The sequence below is a fragment of the Heptranchias perlo genome, chromosome 18 (genome assembly GCF_035084215.1).
Source record: "Heptranchias perlo isolate sHepPer1 chromosome 18, sHepPer1.hap1, whole genome shotgun sequence".
NCBI classification, from domain to species: domain Eukaryota; kingdom Metazoa; phylum Chordata; class Chondrichthyes; order Hexanchiformes; family Hexanchidae; genus Heptranchias; species Heptranchias perlo.
The window spans coordinates 57,541,782-57,568,294 of NC_090342.1; the positions used below are offsets into that span (position 1 = coordinate 57,541,782).

Sequence of the window (26,513 nt, forward strand, 5' to 3'; positions counted from 1 at the left end):
GTGGGCGAACCCTGGATTACCCCGTGGACCAACGGTCACTGAGATCCTTCCCCGGGGGAATAGTTTCCATTCACTCCATATCACCAGAGCCCATTGGGTGCACGACCAATTCGGCCGTCGATATTTAATGTTGCTTTTCAAGCTGCTGTATGAAAGAACGACCGACCCGGTGCGACAGCCCCTGCCGCCCACGATGTTAGCTCTGTTCTCAGTCGGTCACTGCATACCGAGTCGGACTGCTTTGTTCATTCTTTGTTTCTGTCCAATATGGAGTCCAATGAGTAGTTACAGGTCTAACCTCGGTGGTGGGCAAATTATTGGAATCAATTCTGAGGGACAGTATAAATCGTCATTTAGAAAGGCACAGACTAATCAAGGCAGTCAGCATGGATTTGTTAAGGGAAGGTCGTGTCTGACTAACTTGATTGAATTTTTTGAGGAGGTAACAAGAGGGTTCGATGAGGGTAACGCATTTGATGTAGTCTTCGAGGATTTTAGTAAGGCTTTTGACAAGGTCCCACATCGCAGACTGGTCAAAAAAGTAACAGCCCATGGGATCCAAGGGAAAGTGGTTAGTTGGATCCAAAATTGGCTCAGTGGCAGGAAGCAAAGGGTAATGGTTGATGGGTGTTTTTGCGACTGGAAGGCTGTTTCCAGTGGGGTTCCGCAAGGCTCAGTACCAGGTCCATTGCTTTTTGTGGTATATATTAATGATTTGGACTTAAATATGGGGGGCATGATTAAGAAGATGTAATTGCAATCGAGAGGGTACAGAGGAGATTTACAAGGATGTTGCCAGGGCTGGAGAATTTTAGCTATGAGGAAAGATTGGATAGGCTGGGGTTGTTTTCTTTGGAACAGAGGAGGCTGAGGGGAGATTTAATTGAGGTGTATAAAATTATGACAGAACTAGATAGAGTGGATAGGGAGGACCTATTTCCTTTAGCAGAGGGATCAGTGATCAGGGGGCATAGATTTAAAGTAATTGGTAGAAGGATTAGAGGGGAGCTGAGGAGAAATGTTTTCACCCAGAGGGTGGTGGGGGTCTGGAACTCACTGCCTGAAAGGGTGGTAGAGGCAGAAACCCTCAACTCATTTAAAAAGTACTTGGATGAGCACTTTGAGTGTCGTAACCTACAGGGCTACGGACCAAGTGCTGGAAAGTGGGATTTGACTGGATAGCTCTTTTTCGCAAGCACAGACACGATGGGCCGAATGTCCTCCTTCTGTGCCGTAACTTTCTATGATTCTATTTGAAAATTAAGTAAATGGAGAGAAGACGAATGAAGATATTGTCCACGTTTTGTTGAATCTAAGGAGAGCAGGCCCTGAGGGGCTGTGCTGATGATTTCTCCTCACTGTACCTGACCGTGACTTCCTTTCCACAAGAGATGTTTGCTCAAGTCAGGTGCTTTAAGACAAGGAGATAGAGACAGGAAAACAATGGCAGCAGCAGAGAGCCCGGAGCAGGTGCCCATCCTCCAGACAGCGGCAGGGTATCCAACACACCTCCTCTCCTGGACAACAGCTGTCTGACTCCCTCCACGTTCCCAGGCCTGCACGGATATCCGTTTCCTAACTCCATCCACCCACCTTGGCTCCATATCCTTTCATACCCTTGGCTGGCAAAAATCTATCGATCTCAGATTTAAAATTATGAATTGGGCTCGCACCTACTGCTTTTCATGGGAGAGAGTTCCACACTTCTACCACCCTTTGCATGAAATAGTGTTACCCAACTTCTCTCCTGAATGTCCCCTTGTCCTAGACTCCATCACCAGCAGAAATAGTTTCTCTCTATCTACCCTGTCAATCCTTTCAAAATACTAAAGACTGCAATCAAATCATCCCTTAACCTTCTATATTCCAGGGAATACAAGCCTAGTTTATGTAATCTCTCCTCATAATCTAACCCTTGGAGCCCTGGTAACATTTTGGTGAATCTGGGCTGCACTCCTTCCAAGGCCAATATATCCTTTCTAAGATGCAGTGCCCAGAACTGCTCACAGTGCTCCAGATGTGGTCTAACCAGGGCTTTGTAAAGTTGTAACAAGACACCCTCACCTTTATATTCTAGCCCTCTAGATATAAGGAACATAAGAGCTAGCATCTACTGCTTTTTGTGGGAGAATGTTCCACACATCTACCGCCCTTTGCGTGAAGAAACGTTTCCTAACTTCTCTCCTGAATGGCCTTGAGCTGATATCCCAGGCTTAGCCACAATCTCCATTCCCTAGTCACCAACTCCATCCCTCTCCCTGGCCACTGTCTGAGGCTGAACCAGACCGTTCGCAGTCTTGGTGTCCTATTTGACCCCGAGATGAGCTTCTGACCCCATATCTGCTCCTTTACCAAGACCACCCACTTCCACCTCCGTAACATCGCCCGTCTCCGCCCCTGCCTCAGCTCACCTGCTGCTGAAAGCCTCATCCATGCCTTTTGTTACCTCCAGACTGGACTATTCTAGTGCTCTCCTGGCCGGACTCCCATCTTCCACCCTCCATAAATTTGAGCTCATCCAAAACTTTGCTGCCCGTATCCTAACATGCATCAAGCAGATGACCTGAGGCAAGGGCGGAGATGGTCGATGTTACGGAGGTGGAAGTAGGCGGTCTTGGTGATGGAGCGGATATGTGGTCAGAAGCTCATCTCAGGGGTCAAAGAGGACACCAATGTTGCGAACGGTCTGGTTCAGCCTCAGGGTTCACCCATAACCCCTGTGCTCGCTGACCAACATTGGCTCCCGGTCCAGCAACGCCTCATTTTTAAATTCTTCCTACCAAAATGCATCACTTCACACTTCTCTGCATTAAATTTCATCTACCATGTGTCTGCCCATTTCATCAGTCTGTCTATGTCCTCCTGAAGTCTGTTACTATCCTCCTCACTGCTTACCACATTTCTGAGTTTCGTGTCATCTGCAAACTTTGAAATTATACCCTCTATACCCAAGTCCAGGTCAATAATACATATTAAAAAGAGCAGTGGTCCTAATACTGACCCCTGGGGAACACCACTGTACACTTCCCTCCAGTCTGAAAAACAACTGTTCACCACTGCTCTCTGTCCCTTAGCCAATATTGTATCCACGCTGCCACTGTCCCTTTAGTTCCATGGGCTTAAATTTTGTTAACAAGTCTATTATGTGGTATTTTATCAGATGCCTTTTGAAAGTCCATATACACAACATCAACCCTCACCGTTACTTCATCAAAGAACTCAATCAAGTTAGTCAAACACGATTTTCCTTTAACAAATCCGTGCTGACTTTCATTTTTTAGCCCAGACTTTTCCAAGTGCCAATTAATTTTGTCCCAGATTATTGTCTCTAAAAGTTTCTCCACCACCGACGTTAGGCTGACCCAGCCTGTAACTACTGGGTTTATCCCTCTCCCCTTTTTTGAACAGGGGTGTAACATTTGCAATCCTCTGCATTTGCACTCTTCCTTCCCTCAGTAACCTAGGATGCATCCCATCTGGACCCGGTGACCTTTCCACTTTGAGTACTGCCAATCTTTTAAGTACCTCCTCTTTATCTATTTTTATCCTCTCCAATATCGCTACCACCTCCTCCTTTACTGCTACAATGGCAGCATCCTCTTCTCTAGTGAAGACCGATGTGAAGTATTCATTTAGTAACTCAGCCATGCCCTCTGCCTCCACAAGAAGATCTTTTTTGTCCCTTATCAGGCCCGCTCTTTCTTTTGACTGCCCTTTTATTATTTATATGTTTATAAAAGACGCTTGGGTTTTATGTTACTCACTAATCTATTCTCATACTCTCTCTTTGCCCCTCTTATTCCCTTTTTTAGATCTCCTCTGTACTTTCTGTATTCAGCCTTGTTCTTTACTGTATTATGAACCTTACTTTTCTCCTAAGCCTCCTTTTTCTGTTTCATTTTAATCTCTATATCTTTAGTCATCCAGGGAGCTCTAGTTTTGGATGCCCTTCCTTTCCCCCTCATGGGAATGTGTCCACTCCATACCTGAACCAACTCCTCCGTGAAGGCCTCCCATTGTTCAATTACTGTTTTGCCACCAATTCTTCATTCCAATCCACCAGGGCAAGATCCCTTTTTAATTCACTGAAATTAGCCCGCCTCCAGTTAAGTATTTTCACATTTGATTGTTCCTTCTCCTTTTCCATAACTATTCTAATCCTGATGATATTGTGATCACTGTTCCCCAAATGCTCCCCCACTGAAACATGCTCCATTTGCCCCACTTCATTCCCCAGAACTAGATCCAGCACTGCTTCCTCCCCCATTGGGCTGGAAACACACTGATCAAGAAAGTTCTCTTGAACACATTTCAGGAATTCCTCACCCTCTTTGCCCTTTACACTGTTACTGTCCCAGTCTAAATTGGGATAATTGAAGTCCCCCATTATCACTACTCTATAGTTCTTGTATCTTTCTGTAATTTCCCTGCAAGTTTGCTCCTCTATCTCCTTCCCACTATTTGGTGGCCTGTAGTAAACACCCAGTAGTGTGGTAGCTCCTCTATTGTTCCTTAATTCTAACCAGATAGATTCTGTCTTTGACCCCTCAACGACTTCATCCCTTTCCAGTGCTATAATTGTTTCTTTGATTAATATTCCCACTCCCTCCTTTCTTCCCTGAATACCTTGTAGGCCGGAATATTAAGTATCCAATCCTCCTCTTCTTTGAGTCAGGTCTCTCTTATTGCCACTATATCATAGTCCCATGTGGCGACTTGAGTCTGTAGCTCACTAACCTTATTCACTACACTACTTGCGTTTACACACATGCACTCCAAATTCATCTGAGACTGCCTCGCATTTGCTCCCTGTCTGATCCCTCCTATTTCTGAACTATTCTTTACTCTAGTCCTAGTTGTTGTTGTTGTTGTTATCCCAGGCTCACACTGATGTCCCAGGCTGTATTGATATGAGCACAGTCACCTGAAGCTGATTGGGTTTATTTTGATTAAACAGACCAAGCTAATGCCCTATATGGGGAATTAGAGGACGGAGTGCTGTGTTTAATATCCCAGTGAGAGTCGCAGCCTTCTTTTTGAGTTGAGACAGTTGGACTGTGAATTCAGGCTCTAAAATGAGAATCTATGTTTAAATGGGGATGGGGATGTGATTTACCTGTCTGACTGTCGGTGGGGATGAGGATGTGATTTACCTGTGTGACTGTCGGTGGGGATGGGGATGTGATTTACCTGTCTGACTGTCGGTGGGGATGGGGATGTGATTTACCTGTGTGACTGTCGGTGGGGATGGGGATGTGATTTACCTGTGTGACTGTCGGTGGGGATGGGGATGTGATTTACCTGTGTGACTGTCGGTGGGGATGGGGATGTGATTTACCTGTGTGACTGTCGGTGGGGATGAGGATGTGATTTACCTGTGTGACTGTCGGTGGGGATGGGGATGTGATTTACCTGTGTGACTGTCGGTGGGGATGGGGATGTGATTTACCTGTGTGACTGTCGGTGGGGATGGGGATGTGATTTACCTGTGTGACTGTCGGTGGGGATGGGGATGTGATTTACCTGTCTGTCTGCACCTCCCTGAGCTGCCCTATTGATGCCGATTTCTCGACCAACCAATCAGCTGTTGGAAGATGACGAACCATTTTCCAGACTTTCCATTGATATCCCTTATAAGTTTTTAATTGGACATCTCGTAATTTCAAACCATTGATTAAAAACGCCAAGCAAAAGAAAAAGTTCAACACATTCGTGCTCTTTTCTTGTAAAGCCTGTCTGCCTTTAATTCTCTTCATTCTGGTCACCTTGAAGTGAGAGTTGAAGACAGTGCCCGCTCCCTCCCCACCCACAGGCTCAGGGAAGGGATGGGTTTACTGACGGGCCAAAGTTGCAAACTCGATCACATTTTAAAACGGAGACAGGAGTTTCCCAGCTGTAAAAAAGTAATTCTCAGTGAGATCCCAAGGAAGGTGCGGCTGGCGGCATATCCCAATCCCAGTGATGGTGGGTTAACGCGAATCGATTGGCATTTAATGCCCGAAACACCGAACAACATCAATCGAGCAAAAGATTGTTTTCCCAGCCAGTGATGGGGGGAATTCCCCGATCATCGGCGGCAAGTCAACTTCATCAAACTGTGTGAAAATAATAATCAATCCCAACGAAGGAAGAGTTACCAAACTCCGGCACCGTGGGTCGATGTTAAAGGCACTTACTTTGCACCATTGCCCGAGTGTTTATCCGGAGAAGCTGCGGCCTGCCCGCTTTCTTCATCACAGTTTCCTCTCACCTGTTGAACGCACCTGTCTCCCTCCCGCTTCCTGCAGGTACGCGCGGGGCCCGCTGGGGCTTGTAGTCCGGGGCCGCTCCGTGTCCGCGGAGCAGGCGGGGGCGGGGCCTGGGAACGGGGCGGGGCCTGGGGGCGGGACGCCAACTCTAACGAGGAGCGGAAGGAAACCTTGCAATCTCATTGGACGTCTTTTATATAACGTGCGATAATTCTTAGTTCTAATTAGTCAATTGGCCTGTCAGTCACTTCGCTCCCAGTCACTGACCTCGTGGTGTGTGAGAGAGGCAATCTCCAGCGGTAACCGGGGCAACGGGACCCGCGGGGAGAGCGCGGTAACCCGGGGGCAACGGGACCCGCGGGGAGAGCGCGGTAACCGGGGCAACGGGACCGCGGGGAGAGCGCGGTAACCCGGGGCAACGGGAGCCGCGGGGAGAGCGCGGTAACCGGGGCAACGGGACCCGCGGGGAGAGCGCGGTAACCTGGGGCAAACGGGACCCGCGGGGAGAGCGCGGTAACCGGGGCAACGGGACCCGCGGGGAGAGCGCGGTAACCCGGGGCAACGGGGACCCGCGGGGAGAGCGCGGTAACCCGGGGCAACGGGACCCGCGGGGAGAGCGCGGTAACCCGGGGCAACGGGACCCGCGGGGAGAGCGCGGTAACCGGGGGCAACGGACCCGCGGGGTGGGGTGAGATGGCGGGCTCTGGGAGCGCAGAGGGCGTGTCCACAGGTTGCAGGAGGCGACAGAGGGAGTTGTGATGGGGGAGAAAGGAGCTGATGAAGGTGAGTGAGGTGGAGGACATGCTCGACTCGCTGTGGGAGAGGATGTGAGCAGCAAGTTTGCACAAGTTGGTGTTCACCACTGTCAGCACCGGCTCTCCCCCCCCCCCCCCTCAACCTCCTCCTCCTCCCCCCCCCCCGCGGCTCTCCCCCCCCCCCCCCCCCCGCGGCTCTCCCCCCCCCCCCCCCCCGCGGCTCTCCCCCCCCCCCCCCCCCCGCGGCTCTCTCCCCCCCCCCCCCCCCCCCCCGCTCTCCCCCCCCCTCCCCCCGCTCTTCCCCCCCCCCTTCCCCCCCCCCGCCTTTCCCCCCCCGCTCTTCCCCCCCCCCGCTCTTCCCCCCCCCCGCCCTTCCCCCCCCCCTTCCCCCCCCCCCTTCCCCCCCCCCCTTCCCCCCCCCCCTTCCCCCCCTTCCCCCCCCTTCCCCCCCCCCCCTTCCCCCCCCTTCCCCCCCCCTTCCCCCCCCTTCCCCCCCCCCGCTCTTCCCCCCCCACGCTCTTCCCCCCCCCCCGCTCTTCCCCCCCCCCCGCTCTTCCCCCCCCCCCCCGCTCTTCCCCCCCCCCCCGCTCTTCCCCCCCCCCCCCGCTCTTTCCCCCCCCCCCCCCCCGCTCTTCTTCCCCCCCCCCCCCGCTCTTTCCCCCCCCCCCCCCCCCCCCGCTCTTCCCCCACCCCCCCCGCTCTTCCCCCCCCCTCCCCCGCTCTTCCCCCCCCCTCCCCCCCCCCTCCCCCCCCCGCTCTTCCCCCCCCCCCTCCCCCCCCCCTCGCTCTCCCCCCCCCGCTCTTTCCCCCCCCGCTCTTCCCCCCCCTCCCTTCCTTCCCCCCCCTCCCTTCCCCCCCCTCCCTTCCCCCCCCCCCCCTCCCTTCCCCCCCCCCCCTCCCTTCCCCCCCCTCCCTTCCCCCCCCTCCCTTCCCCCCCCCTCCCTTCCCCCCCCCTCCCTTCCCCCCCCCTCCCTTCCCCCCCCCCTCCCTTCCCCCCCCTCCCTTCCCCCCCCTCCCCCCGGCTCTTCCCCCCCCTCCCTCCCGGCTCCCCCCCCTCAACCTCCTCTTCCTCCTCCCCCCCGCCGGATCTGGGTGTCCTCCTACATGAAACACAAAAAGTCAACATACAGGTACAGCAGGTAATCCAGAAGGCAAACGGAATATTGGCCTTTATTTCTAGGGGGATGGAGTATAAAAGCAGGGAAGTCATGCTACAACTGTACAGGGTGCTGGTGAGACCAGACCTGGAGTACTGCGTACAGTTCTGGTGCCCTTATTTAAGGAAGGACATACTTGCATTGGAGGCAGTTCAGAGAAGGTTCACATGGTTGATTCCAGGTATGGAAGGGTTTTCTTATGAACAGGTTGGGTCTATACTCACTGGAGTTTAGAAGAATGAGAGGAGATCTTATTGAAACATACGATTCTGAGGGGGCTTGAGAGGTTAAATGCTGAGGGGATGTTTCCCCTCATGGGGGAATCTAGAACTAGGGGGCATAGTCTCAGAATAAGGGGTTGCCCGTTTAAGACTGAGATGAGGAGAATTTTCTTCTCCGAGGTTTGTGAACGTTTGGAATTCTTGGCCCCAAAGAGCGGTGGAAGCTGAGTCATTGAATATATTCAAGGCTGAGTTAGACAAATTTTTGATCAGCAAGGGAGTCAAATGATATGGGAAAAGGGTGGGAAAGTGGAGTTGAGGCCAGAATCAGATCAGCCATGATTTCATTGAATGGCAGAGCAGGCTGGAAGGCCAAATGGCCTATTCCTGCTCCTATCTCATGTTATGTTCTTATATTGTCGCGGTGGAAACAGGCAGATTTGTTAAGGGACTGGATATCAGGTTTGAAATGCAGCTCAGGGTCATAATATGATAATGTGGTTGTGCACTACCTGAGTCAGCAACCTAGTATGGAAATGGGATTGATTGGAGCGGTGCAGAAGATTTGGCACGAGGTGAACAGCATAGTTTTGGACAGTATCGAGCTGGAGAAAGTTCTGGCTTATCCATGACTTGAGTGAGAAAGAGCATAGTGGTAGTTATGGAGTGGAGGGTGATGGTGGAGAGGGAGAGATTACCTGTGAAGCTGGCCAAGTGCCGAAGGATCATACTTCTGATACGCAACAGGGTCAGGCAAACGCTGGATCCTTGGGCACTCTGAAAGTGACTGTATGGGTTAGGCAGGAGACACCACTGCAGGCTATGATGTGACAGGTAACAGTGGAGCCAAGTGAAGACAGTGCCATGGAAGTGGATACAGAGCAGAGACGGTGAGGGAGATTGGCTGGTTCACTGAGTCGAATGCTGCAGAGAAAATGAGACAAGCAACATTTGCAGTTACCCAGTGTCTGTTTCTAACTGTGGCTAAAGGGTTTTCCTTCCGATCCTAATGCAGCTTGTGGTTAAGAGTTGGCGGGCCATCTATCCCTGCAGGGCAATGATGTCATCCAGTTACAGTCCTCGCCGCTGTTTCCTGTCCCAGTACGCTCATTACCATGGAAAAGTCTTTCTGCTGACTTTCACCAGGTGAGTTTTCAGTTCCATTCATTGTAAATCTGGGATCTCTTTTTTTCGCTTCCCTTTGTAGAGCTTCTGGTAAGGTTCAGCTGAGAACTGCCTCCTGGGAAACAGACTCTCCCTCGGCTGAGTTCAGCGATAACTAAGGATCTGTTCCCATCCCAGCCAGAGAGAGAGAGAGAGGCTGTACCGCAGTCACTTGGAGGGATACTTCCAAGGTTTCAAGGAACAGACTGTGACGATTTCTCTTTGTTAAGTATCACCTTTTTGTACTAATTGTGATGTGCTTAATAAATCTGTCTTGCCTTTAACCATAATACCAGTACCATGATGGTCTTGTTGTTCTCACAAACCAGTCCTTGGATTGGATTAAATTAGAATCCTGAAAGTAGGGGCTTTAAATCCTACAGAGGAGGATGATGCAAACATTGTAGTTAAGGAGGAGTGTGAAATATTGGATGGGATAAACATAGTGAGAGAGGAAGTATTAAGGGGTTTAGCATCTTTGAAAGTAGATAAATTGCCAGGCCCGGATGAAATGTATCCCAGGCTGTTAAGAGAAGCAAGGGAGGAGATATCAGAGGCTCTGACCATCATTTTTCAATCCTCCCTGGCTACAGGCATAGTGCCAGAGGATTGGAGGACTGCTAACGTTGTACCGTTGTTTAAAAAGGGAGAAAGAGATAGACCGAGTAATTACAGGCCAGTCAGTCTAACCTCGGTGGTGGGCAAATTATTGGAATCAATTCTGAAGGACAGCATAAATCGTCGTTTAGAAAGACACGGGTTAATCAAGGACAGTCAGCACGGATTTGTTAAGGGAAGGTCATGTCTGACTAACATGATTGAATTTTTTGAGGACATAACAAGGAGAGTCGATGAGGGAAACGTGTTTGATGAGGGTAAAGCGTGGATTTTAGCAAGACTTTTGACAAGGTCCCACATAGCATAAGAACATAAGAACATAAGAAATTGGAGCAGGAGTAGGCCAATCGGCCCCTCGAGCCTGCTCCGCCATTCAATAAGATCATGGCTGATCTGATCCCAACCACAAATCTAAAGAACACAAGAAGTCGGAGCAGGACCCGGCCACATAGCCCCTGGGCCCTCTCCGCCACCCACAGGGCATTGACCGATCCGAACTCAGCTTCATGTCCAATTTCCTGCCCGCTCCCCATAACCCCTAATTCCCTTTACTTCTAGGAAACTGTCTATTTCTGTTTTAAATTTATCTAATGATGTAGCTTCCACAGCTTCCTGGGGCAGCAAATTCCACAGACCTACCACCCTCTGAGTGAAGAAGTTTCTCCTCATCTCAGTTTTGAAAGAGCAGCCCCTTATTCTAAGATTATGCCCCCTAGTTCTAGTTTCACCCATCTTTGGGAACATCCTTACCGCATCCACCCGATCAAGACCCTTCACAATCTTATATGTTTCAATAAGATCGCCTCTCATTCTTCTGAACTCCAATGAGTAGAGTCCCAATCTACTCAACCTCTCCTCATATGTCCGCCCCCTCATCCCCGGGATTAACCGAGTGAACCTTCTTTGTACTGCCTCGAGAGCAAGTATGTCTTTTCTTAAGTATGGAGACCAAAACTGTATGCAGTATTCCAGGTGCGGTCTCACCAATACCCTATATAACTGCAGCAATACCTCCCTGTTTTTATATTCTATCCCCCGAGCAATAAAAGCCAACATTCCGTTGGCTTTCTTGATCACCTGCTGCACCTGCATACCAACTTTTTGATTTTCTTGCACTAGGACCCCCAGATCCCTTTGTACTGCAGTACTTTCCAGTCTCTCGCCATTAAGAAAATAACTTGCTCTCTGATTTTTCCTGCCAAAGTGCATAACCTCACATTTTCCAATATTATATTGCATCTGCCAAATCTCCGCCCACTCACCCAGCCTGTCTATATCCCCTTGCAGGTTTTTTATGTCCTCCTCACTCTCTACTTTCCCTCCCATCTTTGTATCATCTGCAAATTTTGATATGTTGCACTCGGTCCCCTCCTCCAAATCGTTAATATAGATTGTAAAGAGTTGGGGACCCAGCACCGACCCCTGTGGAACACCACTGGTTACTGGTTGCCAGTCCGAAAATGAACCATTTATCCCAACTCTCTGCTTCCTGTTCGATAACCAATCCTCCACCCATGCCAGAATATTACCCCCAATCCTGTGATTTTTTATCTTAAGTAATAATCTTTTATGTGGCACCTTGTCGAATGCCTTCTGGAAGTCTAAATACACTACGTCCACTGGTTCCCCTTTATCCACCCTATACGTTATATCCTCGAAGAACTCAAGCAAATTTGTCAGACATGACTTCCCCTTCATAAAGCCATGCTGACTTTGTCCTATTAAATTATGCTTATCTAAATGTTCCGTTACTGTCTCCTTAATAATAGACTCCAAAATTTTACCCACCACAGATGTTAAGCTAACTGGCCTATAATTTCCAGCCTTCTGCCTACTACCCTTTTTAAATAACGGTGTTACATTAGCAGTTTTCCAATCTGCCGGGACCTCTCCTGAGTCCAGGGAATTTTGGAAAACTATCACCAAAGCATCCACAATCCCTACTGCCACTTCCCTCAAGACCCTAGGATGGAAGCCATCAGGTCCAGGGGATTTATCCGCCTTGAGTCCCATTATTTTACTGAGTACCATCTCTTGAGTGATTTTAATCGTATTTAGCTCCTCCCCCCCGAGAGTCCCCTGTTTGTCCAGTGTTGGGATATTCTTAGTGTCCTCTACTGTAAAGACTGAAACAAAATATTTGTTCAGCATTTTTGCCATCTCCATGTTTCCCACCATTAATTTCCCGGTCTCATCCTCTAAGGGACCTATGTTTGCCTTAGCCACCCTTTTTCTTTTTATATAACTATAGAAACTCTTGCTATCTGTTTTTATATTTTTTGCTAATTTCTTTTCATAATCTAACTTCCCTTTCTTAATCAATCCTTTAGTTACTTTTTGCTGTCTTTTGAAGAATTCCCAATCTTCTATCCTCCCACTAAGTTTGGCTACCTTATATGTCCTTGTTTTTAGTCGGATACTATCCTTGATTTCTTTACTTAGCCACGGGTGGCTGTCATTTCTTTTACACCCTTTTTTCCTCAGTGGAATATATTTATTTTGAAAGTTGTAAAATAACTCCCTAAATGAACACCACTGCTCATGTACCGTCTTACCCTTTAATCTATTTTCCCAGTCCACTTTAATCAATTCCGCTCTCATACCATCATAGTCTCCTTTATTCAAGCTCAGTACGCTTGTTTGAGAATCAACCTTCTCACCCTCTAATTGGATATGGAATTCAGCCATGTTGTGGTCGCTCGTTCCAAGGGGATCCTTAACTAGGACATTATTAATTAATCCTGACTCATTACACAGGACCAGGTCCAAGGTTGCCTGTCCCCTTGTAGGATCAGTTACATACTGCTCAAGAAATCCATCCCTGATGCACTCAATGAACTCGTCCTCAAGGCTGCTCTGCCCAATTTGATTTGTCCAGTTAATATGATAATTAAAATCCCCCATAATTATGGCTGTTCCCTTATTACATGCCCCGACTATCTCCTGATTAATACTTCTTCCAGCAGAGTTGCAACTATTAGGAGGCCTATATACTACGCCCACTAATGTTTTTTTTCCCTTATTATTCCTTATCTCCACCCAAACTGTTTCATTATCTTGATGCTTTGTCCCAATATCATTTCTCTGTATTACAGTGATTCCTTCCTTTATTAACATAGCCACCCCACCTCCCCTTCCTTCCTGCCTGTCCTTCCTGATTGTTAAATACCCTGGCATATTTAATTCCCAGTCGTTGTCACCCTGCAGCCATGTTTCTGTAATGGCCACAAGATCATACCCATACGTAGTTATTTGTGCCGTTAACTCGTCCATTTTATTACGAATGCTACGTGCATTCAGATAAAGAACTTTCAAATCTGTTTTGTGACGCTTAGTTCCTGCTTTTTCCTTTTTTAACACTTTACCTATTACTCCATACCTTCTGTCCCTTCCTGTTACGCTTTCCTCTCTCTCCCTGCTCAGGTTCCCAACCCCCTGCCACTTTAGTTTAAACCCTCCCCAACAGCACTAGCAAACACTCCTCCTAGGACAGCGGTCCCGGCCCTGCCCAGGTGCAGACCGTCCGGTTTGTACTGGTCCCACCTCCCCCAGAACCGTTTCCAGTGTCCCAGGAATTTGAATCCCTCCCCCTTGCACCATTCCTCTAGCCACGTATTCATTTGAAATATCCTCCTATTTCTACTCTGACTAGCACGTGGCACTGGCAGCAATCCTGAGATTACTACCTTTGAGGTCCTATTTTTTAATTTACCTCCTAACTCCCTATATTCTGCTTTTAGGACCTCATCCCCTTTTTTACCTATATCGTTGGTGCCTATGTGCACCACGACAGCTGGCTGTTCGCCCTCCCCCTCCAAAATGTTCTGTAGCCGCTCCGAGACATCCTTGATCCTTGCACCAGGGAGGCAACACACCATCCTGGAGTCTCGGTTGCGGCCGCAGAAACGCCTGTCTATTCCCCTTACAATTGAGTCCCCTATCACTATAGCTCTGCCACTCTTTTTCCTCCCAGCCTGTGCAGCAGAGCTACCTGTGGTGCCAGGAAGTTGGCTGCTGCTGCCTTCCCCTGATAAGTCATCCCCCCCAACAGCATCCAAAGTGGCATATCTGTTTGAGAGGGGGATGGACACAGGGGACCCCTGCACTACCTGCCTGCATCTCTTACTCTTCCTGGTGGTCACCCATTCACTTCCTGCCTGTATACCCTTTACCTGCGGTGTGACCAACTCGCTAAACGTGCTATCCACGAGTTTCTCTGCATCGCGGATGCTCCACAGTGAGTCCACCCGCAGCTCCAGCTCCGAGATACGATCGGTCAGTAGCTGCAGGTGGACACACTTCCCGCACACATGGTCGGCAGGGACACTGGTAGTGTCCATGACTTCCCACATCTTGCAGGAGGAGCATATCACGGGTGCGAGGTCTGCTGCCATGACTTGCCTTAGCTTAGTTACCCCTTTTAAATTACGTTGAAATTAGAAAATGTTAACTATTACTTACTGGTCATCCCATGGGAATCCAAGGGAAAGTGGCTAGATGGATCCAAAATTGGCTCAGTGGCAGGAAGCAAAGGGTAATGGTTGACTGGTGTTTTTGTGACTGGAAGGCTGTTTCCAGTGGAGTTCTGCAAGGCTCAGTGCCAGGTCCCTTGCTTTTTGTGGTACACATTAATAATTCGGTCTTGAATGTGGGGGGTTTGATCAAGAAGTTTGCAGATGATACAAATATTGGCCGTGTGGTTGAGTGAGGAGGAAAACTATAGACTGCAGGGAGATATCAATGGACTGGTCAGATGGGCAGAAAAGTGGTAAATGGAATTCAATCCAGGGAAGTGTGAGGTAATGCATTTGTGGAGGGCAAACAAGGCAAGGAGTACACAATTGTTGAAAACTTATTACCTATTATATACAATGCATTAACTCCAAACACTTATTTTCAGACAAGTAAGAATTTATTAAAAGAAACTTTTATACAAGGGAAGCTGTGTTCTGAACAATGGTCAGAACAACCTCTTCCCTGAACAACAGGGGGCTCTAGGGGGGGGAGGAGCTAAATACGATTAAAATCACTAAGGAATTGGTACTCAGTAAATTAATGGGACTCAAGGCGGATAAATCCCCTGGACCTGATGGCTTACATCCTAGGGTCTTGAGGGAAGTGGCAGTAGGGATTGTGGATGCTTTGGTAATAATTTTCCAAAATTCTCTGGACTTGGCAAAGGTCCCGGCAGATTGGAAAACTGCTAATGTAACACCCTTATTTAAAAAGGGTAGTAGGCAGAAGGCTGGAAATTATAGACCAGTTAGCCTAACATCTGTGGTGGGTAATATTTTGGAGTCTATTATTAAGAAGACAGTAGCAGAACATTTGGATAAACATAATTTAATAGGACAAAGTCAGCATGGCTTTACGAAGGGGAAGTCATGTCTGACAAATTTGCTTGAGTTCTTTGAGGACATAACATACAGGGTGGATAAAGGGGAACCAGTGGACGTAGTGTATTTAGACTTCCAGAAGGCATTCGACAAGGTGCCACATAAAAGATTATTGCTCAAGATAAAGACTTACTGGATTGGGGGTAATATTCTGGCATGGGTGGAGGATTGGTTATCTAACAGGAAGCAGAGAGTTGGGATAAATGGTTCATTCTCGGACTGGCAACCAGTAGCCAGTGGTGTTCCGCAGGGGTCGGTGCTGGGTCCCCAACTCTTTATAATCTATATTAACGATTTGGAGGAGGGGACCGAGTGTAACATATCAAAGTCTGCAGATGATACAAAGATGGGAGGGAAAGTGGAGAGTGAGGAGGACATAAAAAACCTACAGGGGGATTTAGACAGGCTGGGTGAGTGGGCGGAGATTTGGCAGATGCAATACAATATTGGAAAATGTGAGGTTATGCACTTTGGCAGGAAAAATCAGAGAGCAAGTTATTATCTTAATGGCGAGAGACTGGAAAGTACTGCAGTACAAAGGGATCTGGGGGTCCTAGTGCAAGAAAATCAAAAAGTTAGTATGCAGGTGATCAAGGCGGCCAACGGAATGTTGGCTTTTATTGCTAGGGGGATAGAATATAAAAACAGGGAAGTATTGCTGCAGTTATATAAGGTATTGGTGAGACCGCACCTGGAATACTGCATACAGTTTTGGTCTCCATACTTAAGAAAAGACACACTTGCTCTCGAGGCAGTACAAAGAAGGTTCACTCGGCTAATCCCGGGGATGAGGGGGTGGACATATGAGGAGAGATTGAGTAGATTGGGACTCTACTCATTGGAGTTCAGAAGAATGAGAGGCGATCTTATTGAAACATATAAGATTGTGAAGGGGCTTGATCGGGTGGATGTGGTAAGGATGTTCCCAAGGATGGGTGAAACGAGAACTAGGGGGCATAATCTTAGAATAAGGGGCTGCTCTTTCAAAACTGAGATGAGGAGAAACTTCTTCACTCAGAGGGTAGTAGGTCTGTGGAATTTGCTGCCCCAGGAAGCTGTTGAAGCTACATCATTAAATAAATTTAAAACAGAAATAGACAGTTTCCTAGAAGTGAAGGGAATTAGGGGTTACGGGGAGCGGGCAGGAAATTGGACATGAATTTAGATTTGAGGTTAGGATCAGATCAGCCATGATCTTATTGAATGGCGGAGCAGGCTCGAGGGGCCGATTGGCCTACTCCTGCTCCTATTTCTTATGTTCTTATGTCAAATAAGCATTTGCATCTCCCACTGGCTGCTGGCTGAAACACGTCTGTTGCGACAGGGAGTGTTTCCCACAGCACGGGAAACAGGCTGAGGATCCTTCAAAATCACACGCCTGCCTCATCGTGGAGAATATTAAGTAGTTCAACTACTTAAACTATCTCAACAACTGTGTAAAGTCTCATCTCACTGGCTTTAATTACCGGTGGGACTTCCACATTCAGGAGGCGCGTGCACCCGGACGCGTCAATGGGGAACACGGAAGTCTGCGGGTTAGAGCCGGGCTCCGAACCCGAATGGGATTGCCCTGATTTTCAGAGCCCCCAATGCACTCGCAATTTCCCGGGAAAATCGAGCCCAGTGTTTGTGTCTATATACAAGGACTGAGGGTGGGACTGTGTTTGTGCCTATATACAAGGACTGAGGGTGGGACAGGGTTTGTGCCTATATACAAGGACTGAGGGTGGGTCAGGGTTTGTGCCTATATACAAGGACTGAGGGTGGGACAGGGTTTGTGCCTATATACAAGGACTGAGGGTGGGACTGTGTTTGTGCCTATATACAAGGACTGAGGGTGGGACAGGGTTTGTGCCTATATACAAGGACTGAGGGTGGGTCAGGGTTTGTGCCTATATACAAGGACTGAGGGTGGGACAGTGTTTGTGCCTATATACAAGGACTGAGGGTGGGACAGTGTTTGTGTCTATATACAAGGACTGAGGGTGGGACAGTGTTTGTGTCTATATACAAGGACTGAGGGTGGGACAGTGTTTGTGCCTATATACAAGGACTGAGGGTGGGTCAGGGTTTGTGCCTATATACAAGGACTGAGGGTGGGACAGGGTTTGTGTCTATATACAAGGACTGAGGGTGGGACAGTGTTTGTGCCTATATACAAGGACTGAGGGTGGGACTGTGTTTGTGCCTATATACAAGGACTGAGGGTGGGACAGGGTTTGTGTCTATATACAAGGACTGAGGGTGGGACAGGGTTTGTGTCTATATACAAGGACTGAGGGTGGGACTGTGTTTGTGCCTATATACAAGGACTGAGGGTGGGACAGTGTTTGTGCCTATATACAAGGACTGAGGGTGGGACAGTGTTTGTGCCTATATACAAGGACTGAGGGTGGGACAGTGTTTGTGCCTATATACAAGGACTGAGGGTGGGACAGGGTTTGTGTCTATATACAAGGACTGAGGGTGGGACTGTGTTTGTGCCTATATACAAGGACTGAGGGTGGGACAGTGTTTGTGCCTATATACAAGGACTGAGGGTGGGACAGTGTTTGTGCCTATATACAAGGACTGAGGGTGGGACTGTGTTTGTGCCTATATACAAGGACTGAGGGTGGGACAGTGTTTGTGTCTATATACAAGGACTGAGGGTGGGACAGCGTTCAAGCTTCTATATTCATGGAGTAACAGTGAGACTTAGAAACATAGAAAGTAGAAGCAGGAGTAGGCCATTCGGCCCTTCGAGCCTGCTCTGCCATTCAGTATGATCATGGCTGATCCTCTATCTCACTACCATATTCCTGCTCTCTCCCCATACCCCTTGATGCCTTTTGTGTCTAGAAACCTATCTAGCTCCTTCTTAAATATATTCAGTGACTTGGCCTCCACAGCCTTCTGTGGTAGAGAATTCCACAGGTTCACCACCCTCTGAGTGAAGAAATTTCTCCTCATCTCAGTCCTAAATGTCCTACCCCGTATCCTGAGACTGTGACCCCTTGTTCTGGCCCCCCCCCAGCCAGGGGAAACATCCTCCCTGCATCCAGTCTGTCTAGCCCTGTCAGAATTTTAAATGCTTCAATGTGATCCCCTCTCATTCTTCTAAACTCGAGTGAATACAGGCCTTGTCGACCCAATCTCTCCTCATGCAACAGTCCTGTCATCCCAGGAATCAGTCTGGTGAACCTTCGCTGCACTCCCTCTATGGCAAGTATATCCTTTTTTAGGTAAGGAGACCAAAGGCCCTGTATAACTGCAGTAAGACATCCTTGCTCCTGTACTCAAATCCTCTTTCAATGAAGGCTAACGTACCATTTGCCTTCCTAACTGCTTGCTGCACCTGCATGTTTGCTTTCAGTGACTGGTGTACAAGGACATCCAGGTCCCTTTGTACATCAACACTTCCCAATCTATCACCATTTAAATAATACTCTGCCTTTCTGTTTTTCCTTCGGATGTGGATAACTTCACATTTATCCACGTTATACTGCATCTGCCATGTTCTTGCCCACTCACCCAACTTGTCTAAATTGCCATGAAGCCTCTCTGCATCCTCCTCACAACTCACAATCCCACCTAATTTTGTGTTGTCAGCAAACTTGGAAATATTGCATTTGGTTCCCTCATCCAAATCATTGATATATATTGTGAATAGCTGGGGCCCAAGCACCGATCCCTGTGATACCCCACTAGTCACCGCCTGCCACCCCAAAAAAGACTCATTCATTCCTACTCTCTGTTTCCTGTCTGTTAACCAATTATCAATCCATGCTGGTATATTACCCCCAATCCCATGTGCTTTAATTTTGCACACTAACCTCTTATGTGGGACTTTATCAAAGGCCTTCTGAAAATCCAAATAAACCACATCCACTGGTTCTCCCTTATCTATTCTACCAGTTACATCCTCAAAAAACTCCAGTAGGTTTGTCAAACATGATTTCCCTTTCATAAATCCATGTTGACTTTGTCTAATCCCATTGATATTTTCTAAGTTTCCTGTTATCACATCCTTTATAATAGACTCTAGCATTTTCCCTACTACTATGTAGTTCCCTGTTTTCTCTCCCTCCTTTTTTAAATAGTGGGGTTACATTTGCCACCCTCCAATCTGCAGGAACTGTTCCATAATCTATAGAATTTTGGAAGATGACAACCAATGCATCCACTATTTCCATGGTTACCTCTTTTAGTACTCTGGGATGCAGATTATCAGGCCCTGGGGATTTATCGGCTTTCAGTCCCATTAATTTCTCCAGCACTTTTTTTACTAATACTAATTTCCTTTAATTCCTCCTTCTCACTAGTCCCTTGGTTCCCTAGCATTTCTGGGAAGTTATTTGTGTCCTCTTCCGTGAAGACAGAACCAAGAGATACAGTTTCTGTCAATATACAAGAACTAACGGTGGGACAGTGAGACAGGGTTTCTATGTATATAAACGGACTACTGTGAGAGAGGGTTTGTGCTTCTATAGAAGGGCTAACTGTGAGACAGTGTATGTGTCTATATACATGGAGCAACACTGAAACGGGATTTGTTTCTATATACAAAGAATAACGGTGAGACAGGGTTTGTGACTATATTCAAAGACTAATAGTGCAACACGGTTTCAGTCTACGTACAAGGACTTACATTGAGACAGGGTTTGTGTTTCTATACAAGGACACACAGTGAGACAGGGATTGTGTCTATATACAGTGGCTAACAGTGAGATCGGATTTAATGTCTGTATTCAAGGACTGACAGTGGGACAGATTTTGTGTCTATATACAAGAACTAACAATGGAAGACTGTTTTTATCTATATACAAGGACCAACAGTGAGACAGGGTTTGCTTCTATATACAAGCACTAACAGTGAGAAAGGGTTTGTGTTTCTATACAAGGACTAACAGTGGGACTGCGTTTGTGTCTATATAAAGAAGGACCAGCAGTGAGACATGGTTTGTGCCTATATACAATGACTAACAGTGAGAGAAAGTTTGCATTGATATACAATGACTTACAGTGAGACAGGCTTTGTGCCTCTCTACAAGGATCAACTGTGAGACAGGGTTTGTGTCCGAATACAAGGACTAACAGTGAAACAGTGTTTGTGTCTATATAAAGAAGGACCAACAGTGAGACCAGGTTTGTCTCTAAATGCAGGGGCTATCAGTGAGACCGAGTTTGCGTCTGTATACAAGAACTTAGTGAGACAGTGTTTGAGTCTATATTCAAGGACTAACAGTGAGACACGGTTTGTGTCTATACAGCAGGACTAACAGTGGGGACAGCGTTTGTGTCTATATGGAAGGACTTAGTGAGACAATGGCTCCAATATTACTAGGGAGGCGGGTTGGCAGCGGGGGGGGGGGGGGCGACTGGACGCGTGGGTAACCCGCCCAGTAAAATCGGTGCGTTCCACACACGATGGCGGGTAAATTGAAGCCACTTAACGTGGCTTCCAGGTTTGCCGTCGGAAATCTGCTCAGCGGGCGGACTGCGCACCCACATCACAGGCTGTCAGCTGGAGAAGACCTATTTAAAGGGACAGTTCTCCAATGTCTGCTCCTGCAGCAAAGAACCACACAACATCATGGAGCAGCCCAGGGGAAAAGCTGCCCCAAGGTTTAATGATGCCTCACTCCAGGTCTTACTGGATGGGGTGAGGAGGAGGAGGGAGATCTTCTACCTGGCGGACGGGATGAAGTGCTCTGCCTCTGCCACCAAGAAGGCGTGACTCGAGTTGGCAGAGGAGGTCACCAACAGCAGTAACATCTCCTGCACCTGGATCCAGTGCAGGAAGTGCTTCAATGACCTAACTAGGTCAGCCAAAGTGAGTACACTTACTCATTCTCCTACATTCTGTCTTCCACATCACCGCCCTCACCCTCTCTACTTTCTCCCCTTATAGGAGAAGAGAGCCCAGAATGCAGGAGAGGGCGAAGACCGGAGGGGGGCCGCAACATCAGGTCGTCCTCACGGACGCGGAGCAGGAGGCTCTTGAATTGAGCCGCACCCTCAAGTGCCTGTCTGTCAGGGACGCCGAGACTGCAACCCGACAAACGGCTGGTGACAGAACTTTTACATTCAGCACTCACAATAGCAAATGATGTTCATATGCCTTGCCATCTTCAGCACCTCAACATCTGTCATCATGCTTAATATTGCTTTCTGTTCTCTTACAGGGCCTTCAGCGACCGCTGTGATGGCGGAGGGCGATTCCTCAGAGGACCTGCTGGCCTCCGTTAGTTGGGGTTGCACATGGTGAGTCACAGATGTGAGCACGAGCAGACGTTGGTGGCAGGGGCAGCTGTGGAGAGTCTGCGTCGGTGGGAGCACTCCTCTCCAGGCTCTGCTCGGCTGGACACAGATGCTGAACCCTGGGGGCCATCCTTTAAAAGGAGAATGATCGAGGGGCAGCAGCACATTTGCGAGGTGCTGGTGCAGGTGCCACGCGCACTCTCCACAATCGCGCAGAGGATGGAGGAGTCCAACTCCTGCATGAGTGGGATGGTGGCACAGGTACAGGAGGGCATCTCTGAGATACTGTCATGGGGACGTGAGGGCATCTCTGCGATAGTGTCGCGGGTAAGTGCGGGAATGTCTGCGATGGAGGGAAGGCTAGCCTCCATCGAGCTTCAAGCATGGCTCAACAATGAGGCTCTGATAACGGCCCTTCGGACTCATAAAAACATACAAAATGGGAGCAAGAGTAGGCCATTCGGCCCTTCGGGCCTGCTCCACCATTCAAAATGATCATGGCTGATCCTCTAACTCAGTACCCTGTTCCCGCTTTTTCCCCATATCCCTTGATCCCTTTAGCGTTAAGAAATATATCTATCTCCTTCTTGAATACATTTAATGACTTGGCCTCCACTGCCTTCTGAAGTAGAGAATTCCACAGGTTCACCACCCTCTGAGTGAAGAAATTTCTCCTCATCTCGGTTCTAAATGGTATACCCCGTATCCTGAGACTTTGACCCCTGATTCTGGACTCCCCAGCCATGGGAACATCCTCCCTGCATCGAGTCTGTCTAGTCCTGTTAGAATTTTATATGTTTCGATGAGATCAGCTCATTCTTCTAAACTCTAGTGAATGTAGACCTAGTCGACCCAATCTCTCCTCATACGTCAGTTCTGCCATCCCAGAATCAGTCTGGTAAACCTTCGTTACACTCCCTTCATGGCAAGGACATCCTTCCTCAGATAAGGAGACCAAAACTGCACACAATACTCCAGATGTGGTCTCACCAAGGCCCTGTATAACTGCAGCAGGACATCCCTGCTCCTGTACTCAAATCCTCTTGCAATGAAGGCCAACATACCATTCGCCTTCCTAACTGCTTGCTGCACCTGAATGCTCGCTTTCAGCGACTGGTGTACACGGACACCCTGGTCTCATTGCACCTCCCCTTTTCCCAATCTATCACCATTCAGATAATAATCTGCCTTTTTGTTTTTACAACCAAAGTGGATAACCTCGCATTTCTCCATGTTACACTGCATCTGCCATGTTCTTGCCCACTCACCCAACTTGTCTAAGTCACATTGGAGCCTCTTTGCATCCTCCTCACAGCTCACATTCCACCCCAGCTTTGTCTCGAGTGCAAACTTGGAAATGTTACATTTAGTTCCCTCATCCAAATCATTGCTATGTATTGTGAATAGCTGGGGCCCAAGCACTGATCCCTGCGGTACCCCACTAGCCACTGCCTGTCACCCCGAAAAAGACCCATTTATTCCTACTCTCTGTTTCCTGTCTGTCAACCAATTCTCAATCCATGCCAGTATATTCCCCCCAATCCCATGTGCTTTAATTTTGCACACTAACCTCTTATGTGGGACCTTATCAAAAGCCTTCTGAAAATCCAAGTACACCACATCCACTGGTTCTCCCCTATCTATTCTACTAGTTACCTCCTCAAAAAACTCCAGTAGATTTGTTATGCATGATTTCCCTTTCATAAACCCATGCTGACTTTGTCCAATCCCATTAATGCCCTCCAAGTGTTCTGTTATCATATCTTTTATAATAGACTCTAATTTTCCCCACTACTGATGTTAGGCTAACTGGTCTGTAATTCCCTGTTTTTTCTCTCCCTCCTTTTTTAAATAGTGGGGTTACATTTGCCAACCTCCAATCTGTAGGAACTGTTCCAGAGTCTATAGAATTTTGGAAGATGATCACCAATGCATCCACTATTTCCAGGCCACTTCCTTTAGTACTCTGGGATGTAGATTATCAGGCCTGGGGATTTGTCAGCTTTTAGCCCCATTAATTTCCCGAGCACTTTTTTTTACTAATACTGGTTTCCTTCAGTTCCTCCCTCTCACGAGACCCTTGGTTCCCTAACATTTCTGGCAGGTTATTTGTGTCCTCCTTTGTGAAGACAGAACCAAAGTATGTGTTTTATTGTTCTGCCATTTCTTTGTTCCCCATTATAATTTCCCCCATTTCTGACTGTAAGGGGCCTACATTTGTCTTCACTAATCTTTTTCTCTTGACATATTTCTAGAAGCTTTTACAGTCAGTTTTTATGTTCCCTGCTAGTTTACTCTCATACTCTATTTTTCCCCTCTTAATCAATCTCTTTATCCTCCTTTGCTGGATTCTGAACTGCTCCCAATCCTCAGGCTTGCCGCTTTTTCTTGCAATTTTATGTCTCCTCTTTGGATCTAATATGATCCCTAATTTCTTTTGTAATCCACGGTTGAGCCACTTTTCCTGTTTTATTTTTGCGCCAGACAGGAATGAATAATTGTTGTAATTCCTGCACACGTTCTTTAAATATTAGCCATTGCCTATCAACCATCATCCCTTATAGTAAAGTTCCCCAATCTATCCTAGCCAACTCGCACCTCATACTTCCGTAATTTCCTTTATTTAGATTCAGGATCCTAGATTCGGATTCATCTTCTTCACTCTCCATCTTCATGAGGATTTCTATCACGTTATGGTCACTCTTCCCTAAGGGACCCCGCACAACAAGATTGTTAATTAATCCTTTCTCATTGCACAATACCCAGTCTAGGATCACCTGTTCTTGAGTTGGTTCCTCAACGTATTGGTCTAGAAAACCATCATGTACACACTCAGGAATTCCTCCCCCACAGTATTATTGCTAATTTGTTTTGACCAATCTATATGTAGATTAAAGTCACCCATCGTTATAGTTGTACCCCTCTTGCTTGCATCTCTAATTTCCTGTTTAATGCCCTCCCCTACATCTCCACTACTGTGTGGGGGCCTATAGACAACCCCCACCAACGTTTTCTGCCCCTTGGTGTTTCTTAGCTCCACCCATACAGATTCCATATCATGATTTTCCGAGCCAATATCCTTCCTCACTATTGCATTGATTTCCTCCTTTATTAACAGCGACCCACCTGCTTTCCCCTTTTGCCTGTCCTTCCTCAATATTGAATACCCCTGGATGTTCAGTTCCCATCCTTGGTCACCCTGCAGCCATGTCTCCATAATCACAACTATATCATAACCGTTAATATCTATCTGCGTTGTTAATTCATCTAGTTTATTGTGAATGCTCCGGGCATTAAGACACAATGCCTTTAGACTTGTCTTTTTAAGATTGCTAGTCGTCTTAGTTTTATTTTGACTTGGGGCGGGGGGGGGGGGGGGCGGGCTGGCGGACAGGCGGGGGGGGGGGAGCGGGGGCGACGGGGGGGGGCGGAGGGGGGTGTGCGACAGGGAGGGGGGTGTGCGACGGGGAGGGGCGGAGGGGGGGGGGTGTGCGACGGGGCGGAGGGGGGGGGTGTGCGACGGGGCGGAGGGGGGGGGGGTGTGCGCGACGGGGCGGAGGGGGGGGGGGTGCGCGACGGGGCGGAGGGGGGGGGGGTGCGCGACGGGGCGGAGGGGGGGGGGGGGGTGCGCGACGGGGCGGAGGGGGGGGGGGTGCGCGACGGGGCGGAGGGGGGGGGGGTGCGCGACGGGGGGGGGGGGCGGGCTGGCGGGGGGGCGGACAGGCGGGGGGGGGGGGGCAGACAGAGGGGGGGAGCGGGGGCGGGCGGAGGGGGGTGTGCGACGGGGCGGAGGGGGGGGGTGCGCGCGACGGGGCGGAGGGGGGGGGGTGCGCGCGACGGGGCGGAGGGGGGGGGGGGTGCGCGCGACGGGGCGGAGGGGGGGGGGTGCGCGCGACGGGGCGGAGGGGGGTGGGGTGCGCGCGACGGGGCGGAGGGGGGGGGGGGTGCGCGCGACGGGGCGGAGGGGGGGGTGCGCGCGACGGGGCGGAGGGGTGTGCGCGACGGGCGGAGGGGGGGGGGGGGGGTGCGCGACGGGGCGGAGGGGGGGGGTGGTGCGCGACGGGGCGGAGGGGGGGGTGGTGCGCGACGGGGCGGAGGGGGGGGGTGGTGCGCGACGGGGCGGAGGGGGGGGGTGTGTGCGCGACGGGGCGGAGGGGGGGGGGGTGGTGTGCGACGGGGCGGAGGGCGATGGGGTGCGACGGGGCGGAGGGCGATGGGGTGCGACGGGGCGGAGGGCGATGGGGTGCGACGGGGCGGAGGGCGATGGGGACGGGGCGGAGGGCGATGGGGACGGGGCGGAGGGGGGTGACGGCGGGGGGGGGGGGTGCGACGGGGCGGAGGGTAGCGGAGTGGGGGCGGTGCGGAGGTACGGGGGGGGGGGGTGCGGAGGGGCGTGGGACGGGACGGGGGCAACGGCGACGGAGCGGCGAGGGGGGGGGCGTGGGACGGATGGGGGCGGAGGGAGAGGGTCGGGGCGGGGGCGGCAGGGTGGGGGAGTATTTTTATGGGTGTGTGCTGACCCCCCAGTTCTGGGCCGAACTTGTGAGGGTGTGGTGTTGACCCCGCCTCTCCACCACTAATTGGCTGGTTTGTATTCTACCGCTCTCTGAGTGGATGGATCGGCGCCAACCGCCTGATGTCACAGAACAACACGTGCTTTTGTTATTCCCGCCCGAGTGTTTTGATTGGCTGTGTTCTTTCACTCGGGACA

At 49.4% G+C, this 26,513-nt stretch overlaps 2 protein-coding genes across 4 annotated transcripts in view; one reads left to right on the forward strand and one right to left on the reverse strand.

Moving 5' to 3' along the window:
- Positions 1 to 6,312, reverse strand: part of LOC137334892 (ras-related protein Rab-19-like) — a 28,339-nt gene extending 22,027 nt beyond the window's left edge. Inside the window, exon 1 of one of the 2 annotated variants that reach the window (XM_067999962.1) lies at positions 6,177 to 6,312. In XM_067999962.1, coding sequence (XP_067856063.1) covers positions 6,177 to 6,234 — 58 coding nt within the window. In that variant the 5' untranslated portion in view covers positions 6,235 to 6,312. The remainder of the gene's footprint in view (positions 1 to 6,176) is intronic. The other variant, XM_067999961.1, reaches the window with a different exon arrangement.
- A 1,974-nt stretch (positions 6,313 to 8,286) lies between these two features.
- LOC137334893 (lysine-specific demethylase 7B-like) overlaps positions 8,287 to 26,513 on the forward strand; it is a 176,162-nt gene continuing 157,935 nt past the window's right edge. Inside the window, exons 1-4 of one of the 2 annotated variants that reach the window (XM_067999963.1) lie at positions 8,287 to 8,341; positions 9,397 to 9,527; positions 21,453 to 21,610; positions 21,727 to 21,805. In XM_067999963.1, coding sequence (XP_067856064.1) covers positions 9,439 to 9,527; positions 21,453 to 21,610; positions 21,727 to 21,805 — 326 coding nt within the window. In that variant the 5' untranslated portion in view covers positions 8,287 to 8,341; positions 9,397 to 9,438. The remainder of the gene's footprint in view (positions 8,342 to 9,396; positions 9,528 to 21,452; positions 21,611 to 21,726; positions 21,806 to 26,513) is intronic. The other variant, XM_067999965.1, reaches the window with a different exon arrangement.